This window comes from Oncorhynchus clarkii, chromosome 8 (assembly GCF_045791955.1).
Source record: "Oncorhynchus clarkii lewisi isolate Uvic-CL-2024 chromosome 8, UVic_Ocla_1.0, whole genome shotgun sequence".
Taxonomy (NCBI): Eukaryota; Metazoa; Chordata; class Actinopteri; order Salmoniformes; family Salmonidae; genus Oncorhynchus; species Oncorhynchus clarkii.
Window position 1 is genome coordinate 26,504,565 of NC_092154.1, and position 12,074 is coordinate 26,516,638.

At 42.4% G+C, this 12,074-nt stretch overlaps 1 protein-coding gene across 1 annotated transcript; it reads left to right on the forward strand.

Annotated features, from left to right (window-relative positions):
• LOC139415195 (toll-like receptor 5) lies at nt 1–9,620 on the forward strand. The gene is made up of 2 exons (XM_071163095.1): nt 1–193; nt 6,432–9,620. The coding sequence occupies exon 2, from the start codon at nt 6,436–6,438 to the stop codon at nt 9,073–9,075; it is 2,640 nt and encodes an 879-aa protein (XP_071019196.1). The 5' UTR covers nt 1–193; nt 6,432–6,435; the 3' UTR covers nt 9,076–9,620.
• The last annotated feature ends 2,454 nt before the right edge of the window (nt 9,621–12,074 follow it).

A 12,074-nucleotide genomic window follows, 5' to 3' on the forward strand; every position in this document is an offset into this window, starting at 1 on the left:
GAGGAATTTATGAAAAACAGTAGGGGGATTCGTTCCATTAGTCGTAAAATAAAATCTCCCCCTACACGGGGCACCGGGCCATGATAACCGACTCGCTCAGTGCCTGACTTATCTGAGAGGGGTGTAACCTATCCCATAAACATACTCACCAGCTCGACGCATATTTCGGTTATCAGCGCGCGCATGACTTCAGGTAACACAACTTTTACCTTTAACTTACTGTTTAGGCCTACTATAATAATTGCATTATTGTGTCGGCCAATAGTTGATATATCAGAAGAATAAAAATGGTAGCCTGGTTGCCGTCTCAGTTCAGCTATTACCAGTCTTTTTAGTAAACATTCCAATCCTTACTACTCCTGTGCCAACACAAGTGTCAATTGTGGAATGTTAGCTAAAAAGACTGGTACCCAAATTATAGACGTGAATGGTTACAATGCAGACACCAATACGCATTGAAGCACCAGACATGAACAATTGCTGTCATCTTGGAGTCAATTAACACGTCACACAGTTCTTTGGATGGCAACTTTATAAAATGTTCCAGAATTGCAGCCTCTAGAGAAGTACATTTAAAGGGGTAATCTGGGATTGGTAGGCCTACATCCATTTTCTGATTCTTGAAAAATATAATGAATACATGCCTCACGAGCTTATGTCTAACTAACCACATCATAACCCAACATGTAAGCTTGTTTAACTCAATTGTTTGCAAACACTGTAATTGTAAAGTAAAACTGTAGAGCTTCAAAACTCTCAGATGGTCAGTCCTTGTTCCATTGGATGGTCAGTCCTTGTTCCATCAGTGGTTACAGTTTTCGAGCCCCATCACTCAGCTGCAGTAGTGGAAGAAGTACTCAATTGTCATACTTGAGTAAAAGTAAAGATACGTTAATATAAAATGACTAAAGTAAAACTGAGTCACCCAGTAAAATATTACTTAAGTAGAAGTCTAAAAGTATTTGGTTTTAGTTATACTTATTAAGTATCAAAAGTAAAAGTATATATAAAACCAGACGCCACAATTGTTTTGTTTATTTAAATTGACAGATAGCCAGGGGCACACTCCAACACTCAGACATCATTTACAAATGAAGTATGTGCTTAGTGAGTCCGCCAGATCCGAGGCAGTAGGGAGGACCAGTGATGTTCTCTTGATAAGTGTGTGAATTGGACCATTTTCCTGGCAAAATGTAACAAGTACTTTTGGGTGACAGGGAATATGTATGGAGTAAAAAGTACATTATTTAATTTGATATACTTTACTATAAAAATAGTAAAGTAAATCACAGATACCCCCAGAAACGTAAGTACTTTACACCACTGCTCAGCTGTTTACCGAAAAAGTGTCAGGATACACCTTTCTGCTTACATGATAAGAGTTCTGCCACATCAGAAAAATTGAGGCCCTAATTAAATTGCCCAATGCTCTCATCTCACTGGGTACAGACATCAGTTCAACGTCTATTTTTCCTTTACATTTGGTTGAGTTGTCACCTAATGTGAATTCAATGTGAAATCAACAAAAAATATCACCATGTCATTGGAATTAGGTTAAGTTGAGTGAAAAATATAAAATGCTCTTATATTGATGGCTTTTCGCAAATCCAATCAGTTTTCCAAGTAGATGCAATGTCATCACATTGATTCTTTTGGTTGAAATTACATGGAAACAACGTTTATTGATTCAACCAGCACAGTGGGATTGGTGTACAGGATAGAAGTGATTCATTCATATAATACAAACAGCCCTATGTGAGCATTGTGACTACAGAGTAAGGCTGTGTACTCAGCACACAAATATGGGATTTTCATTATCAGGTTGGGACAGAACCAATGGACTATGGACCTTTCAGTGCAAACAGATAGATAAATGTGCATTCTCTATAGCCAAGGGATGTCTCACCTGAAGGGGATACTCCAAGTCTGAGAGATATAGTACCAGACAAAAGTTTGGACACACATACTCATTCCCGGGAATTTTGTATTTATTTTTTAAAACTATTTTCTTCATTGTGAAATAATAGTGAAGACATAAAAACTATGAAATAACACATATGGAGTCATGTAGTAACCAAAAAAGTGTTAAACAAATACAAATATATTTGAGATTTTCCAAAGTAGCCACCCTTTGCCTTTGACAGCTTTGCACACTCTTGGCATTCTCTCAACCAGCTTCATGAGGTAGTCACCTGGAAGTGGTGTACAAGGTGTGCCTTGTTAAAACCTCTTTGGGATAGGGGGCAGCATTTTCACTTTTGGATAAATAGCATGCCCAATATCAACTTCCTGCTACTCATGCCAAGAATATAAGATATGCATATTATTAGTAGATTTGGATAGAAAATATTCTAACTAGTTTTAGTTTCTAAAACTGTTTGAATCATGTCTGTGAGTATAACAGAACTTATGTAGCAGGCAAAACCCAGAGGACTAACCATTCAGAATTTTAGTTGTTGTTGAGGTCACTGTCTATTCAATGAGTTTTCATTGGGAAACAAGATTACCACGGCACTTGTTTCCAGTTCCTACCGCTTCCACTGAATGTCACCAGTCTTTGGAAATTGGTTGAGGTTATTCCTTTGTGCAATGAAGAAGTACAGACATCTTGAATTTGTGTCATTTGAAGTGTAGTTTTTGAGAAGGCGCATGACTGGAAAAGTAGGGTGAGTTTGTTGTCTTCCTGTATTGAACACAGATTGTCCCGTCTACAATTTGATCGATTATTAACGTTTAAAAATACCTAAAGTTGTATTACAAAGTAGTTTGAAATGTTTTGGAAAAGTTTACAGGTAACTTTTGAGATATTTTGGAAGCTGTTTTTTTCTGGATCAAATGCGCCAAATAAATTGACATTTTGGATATATATCGACAAAATTAATCGAACAAAAGGACCATTTGTGATGTTTATGGGACATATTGGAGTGCCAACAAAAGAAGCTCGTCAAAGGTAAGGCATGATTTATATTTTATTTCTGCGTTTTGTGTGGTTCCTGCAGGGTTGAAATACAGTGGGGCAAAAAAGTATTTAGTCAGCAACCAATTGTGCAAGTTCTCCCACTTAAAAAGATGAGAGGCCTGTAATTTTCATCATAGGTACACTTCAACTATGACAGACAAAATGAGGGAAAAAATCCAGAAAATCACATTGTAGGATTTTTTATGAATTTATTTAAGAGGCTCCTCTGTCCTCCACTCATTACCTGTATTAATGGCACCTGTTTGAACTTGTTATCAGTATAAAAGACACCTGTCCACAACCTCAAACAGTCACACTCCAAACTCCACTATGGCCAAGACCAAAGAGCTGTCAAAGGACACCAGAAACAAAATTGTAGACCTGCACCAGGCTGGGAAGACTGAATCTGCAATAGGTAAGCAGCTTGGTTTGAAGAAATCAACTGTGGGAGCAATTATTAGGAAATGGAAGACATACAAGACCACTGATAATCTCCCTCGATCTGGGGAGATCTCACCCCGTGGGGTCAAAATGATCACAAGAACGGTGAGCAAAAATCCTAGAACCACACGGGGGGACCTAGTGAATGACCTGCAGAGAGCTGGGACCAAAGTAACAAAGCCTACCATCAGTAACACACTACGCCGCCAGGGACTCAAATCCTGCAGTGCCAGACGTGTCTCCCTGTTTAAGCCAGTACATGTCCAGGCCCGTCTGAAGTTTGCTAGAGAGCATTTGGATGATCCAGAAGAAGATTGGGAGAATGGCATATGTTCAGATGAAACCAAAATAAAACTTTTTGGTAAAAACTCAACTCGTTGTGTTTGGAGGACAAAGAATGCTGAGTTGCATCCAAAGAACACCATACCTACTGTGAAGCATGGGGGCGGAAACATCATGCTTTGGGGCTGTTTTTCTGCAACGGGACCAGGATGACTGTTGTGCTATCATCAGATAATAGCTTCTTATGCTTTCGCCGAAAAGCCTTTTTGAAATCTGACATGTTGGCTGGATTCAGTCCAAATAAATGCTTCACAGACTTCAAGTAACAGACACGTTTCAACATAAACTGTTCAGAGGAGACTGTGTGAAGTCGGCCTTCATGTTTGAATTGCTGCAAAGAAACCACTACTAAAGGACACCAATAATAAGAAGAAAGCTGTTTGGGCCAAGAAGCACAAGCAATGGACATTAGACCGTTGAAATCTGTCCTTTGGTCTGATGAGTCCAAATTTGAGATTTTTGAATCCAACCGCCGTATCTTTGTGAGAGGCAGAGTAGGTGAATGGATGAGCTCTACGTGTATTTCCCACCTTGAAGCATGGAAGAGGAGGTGGGGGTGCTTTGCTTGGTGACACTGTCTGTGATTTATTTAGAATTCAAGGCACAATTAACCGATACGCCATCCCATCTGGTTTGCGCTTAGTGGAACTATAATTTGTATTTCAACAGGACAATGACACAAAACACACCTCCAGGCTGTGTAAGGGCTATTTGACCAAGAAGGAGAGTGATGGTGCTGCATCAGATGACCTGGCCACCACAATCACCCAACCACAACCCATTTGAGATGGTTTGGGATGAGTTGGATTGCAGAGTGAAGGAAAAGCAGCCAACTAGTGCTCAGCATATGTGGGAACTACTTCCAGACTGTTGGAAAGGCACTCCAGCTGAAGCTGGTTGAGAGAATGCCTAAGGTGTACAAAGCTGTCATCAAGGCAAAGGGTGGCTACTTTGAAGAATATAAAATATATTTTGATTTGTTGAACACTTTATTGATTACTGTAATACTGTAAACTCAGCAAAAAAAGAAATGTCCTCTCACTGTCAACTGCGTTTACTTTCAGCAAACTTAACGTGTAAATATTTGTATGAACATAACAAGATTCAACAACTGAGACGTAAACTGAACAAGTTCCACAGACATGTGACTAGCAGAAATTGAATAATGTGTCCCTGAACAAAGGGAGGGTCAAAATCAAAAGTAGCAGTCAGTGTGGCCACCAGCTGCGTTAAGTACTGCAGTGCATCTCCTCCTCATGGACTGCACAAGATTTGCCAGTTATTGCTGTGAGATGTTACCCCACTGTTCCACCAAGGCACCTGCAAGTTCCCGGACATTTCTGGGGGGAATGGCCCTAGCCCTCACCCTCCGATCCAAAAGGTCCCAGATGTGCTCAATGGGATTGAGATCTGAGCTCTTCGCTGGCCATGGCAGAACATTGACACTCACAGAACGAGCAGTATGGCTGATGGCATTGTCATGCTGGAGGGTCATATCAGGATGAGCCTGCAGGAAGGGTACAACATGAGGGAGGAGGATGTCTTCCCTGTAACGCACAGCGTTGAGATTGTCGGCAATGACAACACGCTCAGTCCAATGATGCTGTGACACACCGCCCCAGACCATGACGGACCCTCCACCTCCAAATTGATCCCGCTCCAGAGTACAGACTTCAGTGTAACGCTCATTCCTTCGACGATAAACGCAAATCCGACCATCACCCCCGGTGAGACAAAACCGCGACTCGTCAGTGAAGAGCACTTTTTGCCAGTCCTGTCTGGTCCAGCGATGGTGGATTTGTGCCCATAGGTGACATTGTTGCTGGTGATGTCTGGTGAGGACCTGCATTACAACAGGCCTACAAGCCCTCAGTCCAGCCTCTCTCAGCCTATTGCGGACAGTCTGAGCACTGATGGAGGGATTGTGCATACCTGGTGAAACTAGGACAGTTGTTGCCATCCTGTACCTGTCTCGCAAGGTGTGATGTTCGGATGTACCGATCCTGTGCAGGTGTTGTTATATGTTGTCTGCCACTGCGAGGACGATCAGCTGTCCGTCCTGTCTCCCTGTAGCGCTGTCTTAGGCGTCTCACAGTACGGACATTGCAATGTATTGCCCTGGCCACATCTGCAGTCCTCATGCCTCCTTACAGCATGCCTAAGGCGCGTTCACGCAGATGACCAGGGACCCTGGGCATCTTTCTTTTGGTGTCTTTCAGAGTCAGTAGAAAGGCCTCTTTAGTGTCCTAAGTTTTCATAATTGTGACCTTCGTTTCCTACCGTCTGTAAGCTTCTAAGTGTCTTAACAACCCTTCCACAGGTGCATGTTCATTAATTGTTTATGGTTCATTAAACAAGCATGGGAACAGTGTTTAAACCCTTTGCAATGAAGATCTGTGAAGTTAATTTGGATTTTTACGAATTGTCTTTGAAAGACGGTCCTGAAAAAGGGCCGTTTCTTTTCTTTGCTGAGTTTACATGATTCCATGTGTGTTATTTCATAGTTTTGATGTCTTCACTATTATTCTACAATGTATAAAATAGTAAACATAAAGAAAAAACCCTTGAATGAGTAGGTGTGTCCAAACTTTTGACTCTTACTGTACATCCAATTAATTGATGTACTGTAGCCCTGTGATGGAATAGCAATCCTTTTAAATAATTTGCATTATTTTCTACTTTTTGCCAGGGGGATGATGAGGAACCTTATACTGCTGGCTATCTTTGGAGAATACCTGCAGGTGGTGAAATGCACCCCAAAATGCCCAATATATGGCTCTATAGCAGCTTGCACCAGCCAGTCTCTATATCAGGTCCCTGCGCTGCCTCCATACATTACCATTTTGTATATGAGAGATAATTACATCAGTGAGATCAATGAGACATCCTTCTCTGGGCTTGAAGGGTTAAAGGAACTGGACCTCAGTTGGCAACAAGTGAATGGGCTTATTATAAGAACTAACACCTTTCAAAGGCTGGAAAACTTGGCAGTGCTTTATTTAGGGTATAACACAGGTTTACAAATTGAGCCAGATGCGTTTGTGGGACTGTCCAACCTGAGAGCTCTCTCTCTGTATAGGTGTGACCTGACTGAATCTATTTTACAGGGTGACTATCTCAAGCCCTTGGTTTCCTTGGAAACACTAGATCTGTATGGTAACCAGGTGAAAAGAATCCAACCTGCTCTATTCTTTGTGAACATGACCGATTTCCAAGAGCTAAACGTTTCCCTAAACCGGATGGAAAGCATATGTGAGGAAGATTTGCTTGGCTTTCAAGGCAAACACTTTCGGATCCTCAAGTTGAACAGCCTCTATCTATATAGCATGACTCAGTATGGCTTTGACTGGAAACGATGTGGAAATCCTTTTCAGAACATGTCCATGGAGACACTTGACTTATCTTCCAATGGATTCGATGTGGACAAGGCAAAACTGTTTTTCAATGCAATCCAAGGGACCAAAATCCACCATCTTATTCTGGAACACAGCACCATGGGGAAATCATTTGGTTTCAGCAATGTGAAAGACCCAGACAGGCAAACATTTGAGGGCCTCAAGAATAGTAGTGTCAAGATTCTAGATTTGTCCAAATGCTTTATATTTACATTGCAATATGCAGTATTCAGTCCGCTGAGAGAAGTAGAGGACATAACAATAGCCCAAAACAAAATTAACCAGATTGACAGGGAGGCGTTTTTTGGTCTTCAAAATGTACAAAGGCTCAACCTGTCACACAATCTTATAGGGGAAATCTATTCTTACACGTTTGACAATCTACCCAGTATTTTAGAACTAGATTTATCTTACAACCATATTGGTGCATTGGGATATCAGGCATTTAAAGGACTTCCAAACCTACAAGTTCTGGATCTTACAGGAAACTCTATTCGGGGACTAGGTACATATGGTTCTCTTGCACCCCTACCAAACATCCAACTTCTTCGTTTGGCTGATAATAAGATTACATCCTTAGAGGGCCTCTCTGTCTTTGCTCCTAATACGATCATACTTAATGTTCAAAACAACAGGTTAACTAATTTAGAGGATGTATACACAGTTTTAGCTAAATTAATGCACATAGAGTTTCTCTGGTATGGTAACAACTTCATAAAGTGGTGCACCATTAACAATAATATTTCAGTGCCAGCTGTGAACTCTCTGAAGCTGCTTGAGCTAAGGAACATCGCCTTGCAGATGATATGGGCACGGGGAGAGTGTATGCATGTATTTCAACATCTTGGCAAGCTTTTAAGTCTGGATTTAAGCTTTAACTCCCTGCAGGCTCTCCCAGATGGTATATTTAAAGGCCTCATCTCTCTGGAAGAGATGGATCTTCACTTCAACTCACTCACATACCTCAAACAAGACATTTTTCCAGAGAGTCTCAAAACAGTTGATCTCTCTTACAATTTCCTGGCCTCTCCTGACCCAGAAGCTTTCCATTCTCTCAGCTGGATCAACCTGTATAGGAATCAATTCCACTGTGACTGCGGTCTGGAGGACTTTCTGACGTGGCTGAAAGGGACTAACGTGACTTTTCCTGACCCTGGCGTGAATGAATTCAGCTGTGAATTTCCTTCAGATCTCCATGGCATCAGCCTGTTGAATTACAGCTCAGTCATATCGTGTGAGGAGGATGACGAGAGGCTGGTTCAGGAGCTGAGGCTCTCGCTCTTCATCGGCTGCACAGCGCTCATCATCCTGATCATGGTCGGATCAATCGTTTTTGCTCGTCTCCGTGGATTCCTCTTCAAAGTTTATAAAAAGTTGACCGCCAGGATCCTTGAGGGCCCTAGGAGGGATCCTTCTGCTGATGGGCCTCGGTACGACGCTTACTTATGCTTCAGCAACAACGACTACAAGTGGGTAGAAACCGCCCTGTTGAACAGACTAGACTCTCAGTTCGCGGAGCGAAACGTCCTCCGCTGCTGCTTCGAGGTCAGAGACTTCATCCCAGGTGAAGATCACCTGTTCAATATCAGGGACGCCATATGGGGGAGCAGGAAGACCGTTTGTATCGTCTCTAAAGAGTTCCTCAAGGACGGCTGGTGCCTGGAGGCCTTTACCCTGGCTCAGAGCAGGATGCTGGAGGAGCTCAGAGATGTTCTCATCATGGTGGTCGTGGGGAATGTCCCCCATTACAGACTGATGAAACATGAAGGCATTAGGACCTTTGCCCAGAAGAGGGAGTACCTGCAGTGGCCGGAGGACACACAGGATATTCAATGGTTCTATGAGAAGCTCATGTCCAAGATTCTTAAGGACAAAAAGAACACTGCCAAAGATAACAATGGGGGTATCACACTTGTAAATATGACAGTTGGAACTTAATGTTGTTGACTCATTTTTCCACAGCCTGTATGCTTAAGCGAAAATCTTATTTAACTGTACTGTGAATTCTTACATCAGTAATTTTTATTTTGTCTGTATAGCATTAAGAACTTTTACCATATTGATTACAGGCAAAATGGAGAGTGTCCTCTGTCTTTTGGCATAGCTTGTCTTTGACCACTAGGTGGCAGTCAACCTTTATTCACTAATATTGGAACTGTGAAACGTTACCTTCTGTATAAATCAAATCAAATGTTATTGGTCACATACACATATTTAGCAGATGTTATTGCAGGTGTAGCGAAATGCTTCTATTTTTGGAAGTTTTTTTTTTTTTATGAAAGAAATAACACACAAATCAAAATACTGCGAAATTGCTTTGGCGCTAGAAGCAGAGCTGCCATGTCTGTCGGCGCCATCTATGATTATTGTGTTTTGCAGTGTGTACAATGCAAAGTTCTCGTGGTTTACATTTACACGTTGTAATATAACTAATATAAGGATTTTGGTACTTTTAATAAAACATTCCAACTTCTCTACTACTCGAATAATAATTGTGAACTTTGTCATTTTTTAAATCCTCAGAAAATCTTATCTCCTCCCTACTTCCTCAATATAGAGTCTATGTCTGAAAACTGTATGCCACCAGGTAGAGTAACACTTCCTGCTGTAAGGAGGAGCGGAGAATAACCTCATCCTCTCTCAGAAGTCACAGCCCACTGGGCACAGATGTCAGTTCAATGTCTATTCCACGTTGGTTCAGCCTAATTTCATTGAAATGACGTGGAAACAACGTTGATTCAACCACTGTGTGCCCAGCAACCTTTCAGTTATTGGCCCACTGCTCTAACCACTAGGCTACCTGCCACCCCAATCTATGGTAGTTATGTAAGGTGAACTTCAGGATACGGCTGTGCCTCAGACTCCATTTATTTATTTTATTTTACCTTTATTTAACCAGGTAGGCTAGTTGAGAACAAGTTCTCATTCGTAACTGCGACCTGGCCAAGATGAAGCGTAGCAATTCAACACATACAACAACAGAGTTACACATGGAATAAACAAAACATACAGTCAATAATACAGTAGAACAAAAGAAAACAAAAAGTCTATACAGTGAGTGCAAATGAGGTAAGTTAAGGAAATAAATAGGCCATGGTGGCGAAGTAATTACAATATAGCAATTAAACACTGGAATGGTAGATCGGCAGAAGATGAATGTGCAGGTAGAGATGCTGGGGTACAAAGGAGCAAAATAAATAAACACAGTATGGGGATGAGGTAGGTAGATAGATGGGCTGTTTACAGATAGGCTAAGTACAGGTGCAGTGATCTGTAAACTGCTCTGACAGCTGGTGTTTAAAGCTAGTGAGGGAGATGTGAGTCTCCAGCTTCAGAGATTTTTGCAATTCGTTCCAGTCATGGGCAGCAGAGAACTGGAAGGAAAGACGACCAAAAGAGGAATTGGCTTTGGGGGTGACCAGTGAGATATACCTGCTGGAGCGCGTGCTACGAGTGGGTGCTGCTATGGTGACCAGTGAGTTAAGGCGGGGCTTTACCTAGCAGAGACTTGTAGATAACCTGTAGCCAGTAGTGGGTTTGGCGATGAGTATGAAGCGAGGGCCAACCAACGAGAGCATACAGATCGCAATGGTGGGTAGTGTATGGGGCTTTGGTGACAAAACGGGTGGCACTGTGATAGACTGCATCCAGTTTGTTGAGTAGAGTGTTGGAGGCTATTTTATAGATGACATCACCGAAGTCGAGGATTGGTAGGATGGTCAGTTTTACGAGGGTATGTTTGGCAGCATGAGTGAAGGATGCTTTGTTGCGATATAGGAAGCCGATTCTAGATTTCATTTTGGATTGGAGATGCGCAATGTGAGTCTGGAAGGAGAGTTTACAGTCTAACCAGACACCCAGGTATTTGTAGTTGTCCACGTATTCTAAGTCAGAGCCGTCCAGAGTAGTGACGGGCGAGCAGGTGCGGGCAGCGATCAATTTGAAATGCATGCATTTAGTTTTACTTGCATTTAAGAGCAGTTGGAGGCCATGGAAGGAGAGTTGTATGGCATTGAAGCTCGTCTGGAGGTTAGTTAACACAGTGTCCAAGGAGGGGCCAGAAGTATACAGAATGGTGTCGTCTGCGTAGAGGTGGATCAGAGAATCACCAGCAGCAAGAGCAACATCATTGATGTATACAGAAAAGAGAGTCGGCCCAAGAATTGAACCCTGTGGCACACCCATAGAGACTGTCAGAGGTCCAGACAAAAGGCCCTCCGATTTGACACACTGAACTCTATCAGAGAAGTAGTTGGTAAACCAGGCGAGGCAATCATTTGAGAAACCAAGGCTGTCGAGTCTGCCAATAAGAATGTAGTGATTGACAGAGTCAAAAGCCTTGGCCAGGTCGATGAATACGGCTGCACAGTAATGTCTCTTCTCGATGGCGGTTATGATGTCGTTTAGAACCTTGAGCGTGGCTGAGGTGCACCCATGACCAGCTCTGAAACCAGATTGCATAGCGGAGAAGGTATGGTGGGATTCGAAATGATCAGTAATCTGTTTTAACTTGGCTTTCGAAGACCTTCGAAAGACAGGGTAGGATAGATATTGGTCTGTAGCAGTTTGGGTCAAGAGTGTGTTCCCCTTTGAAGAGGGGGATGACCGCGGCAGCTTTCCAATCTTTGGGAATCTCAGACGATATGAAAGAGAGGTTGAACAGGCTAGTAATAGGGGTTGCAACAATTTCGGCAGATAATTTTTAGAAAGAGAGGGTCCAGATTGTCTAGCCCGGCTGATTTGTAGGGGTCCAGATTTTGCAGCTCTTTCAGAACATCGGCTATCTGGATTTGGGTAAAGGAGAAATGGTGGGGGCTTTGGTGGGTTGCTGTGGAGGTTGCCTGGCAGTTGACCGGGGTAGGGGTAGCTATGTGGAAAGCATGGCCAGCCGTAGAGAAATGCTTATTGAAATTCTCAATTATAGTGGATTTATCAGT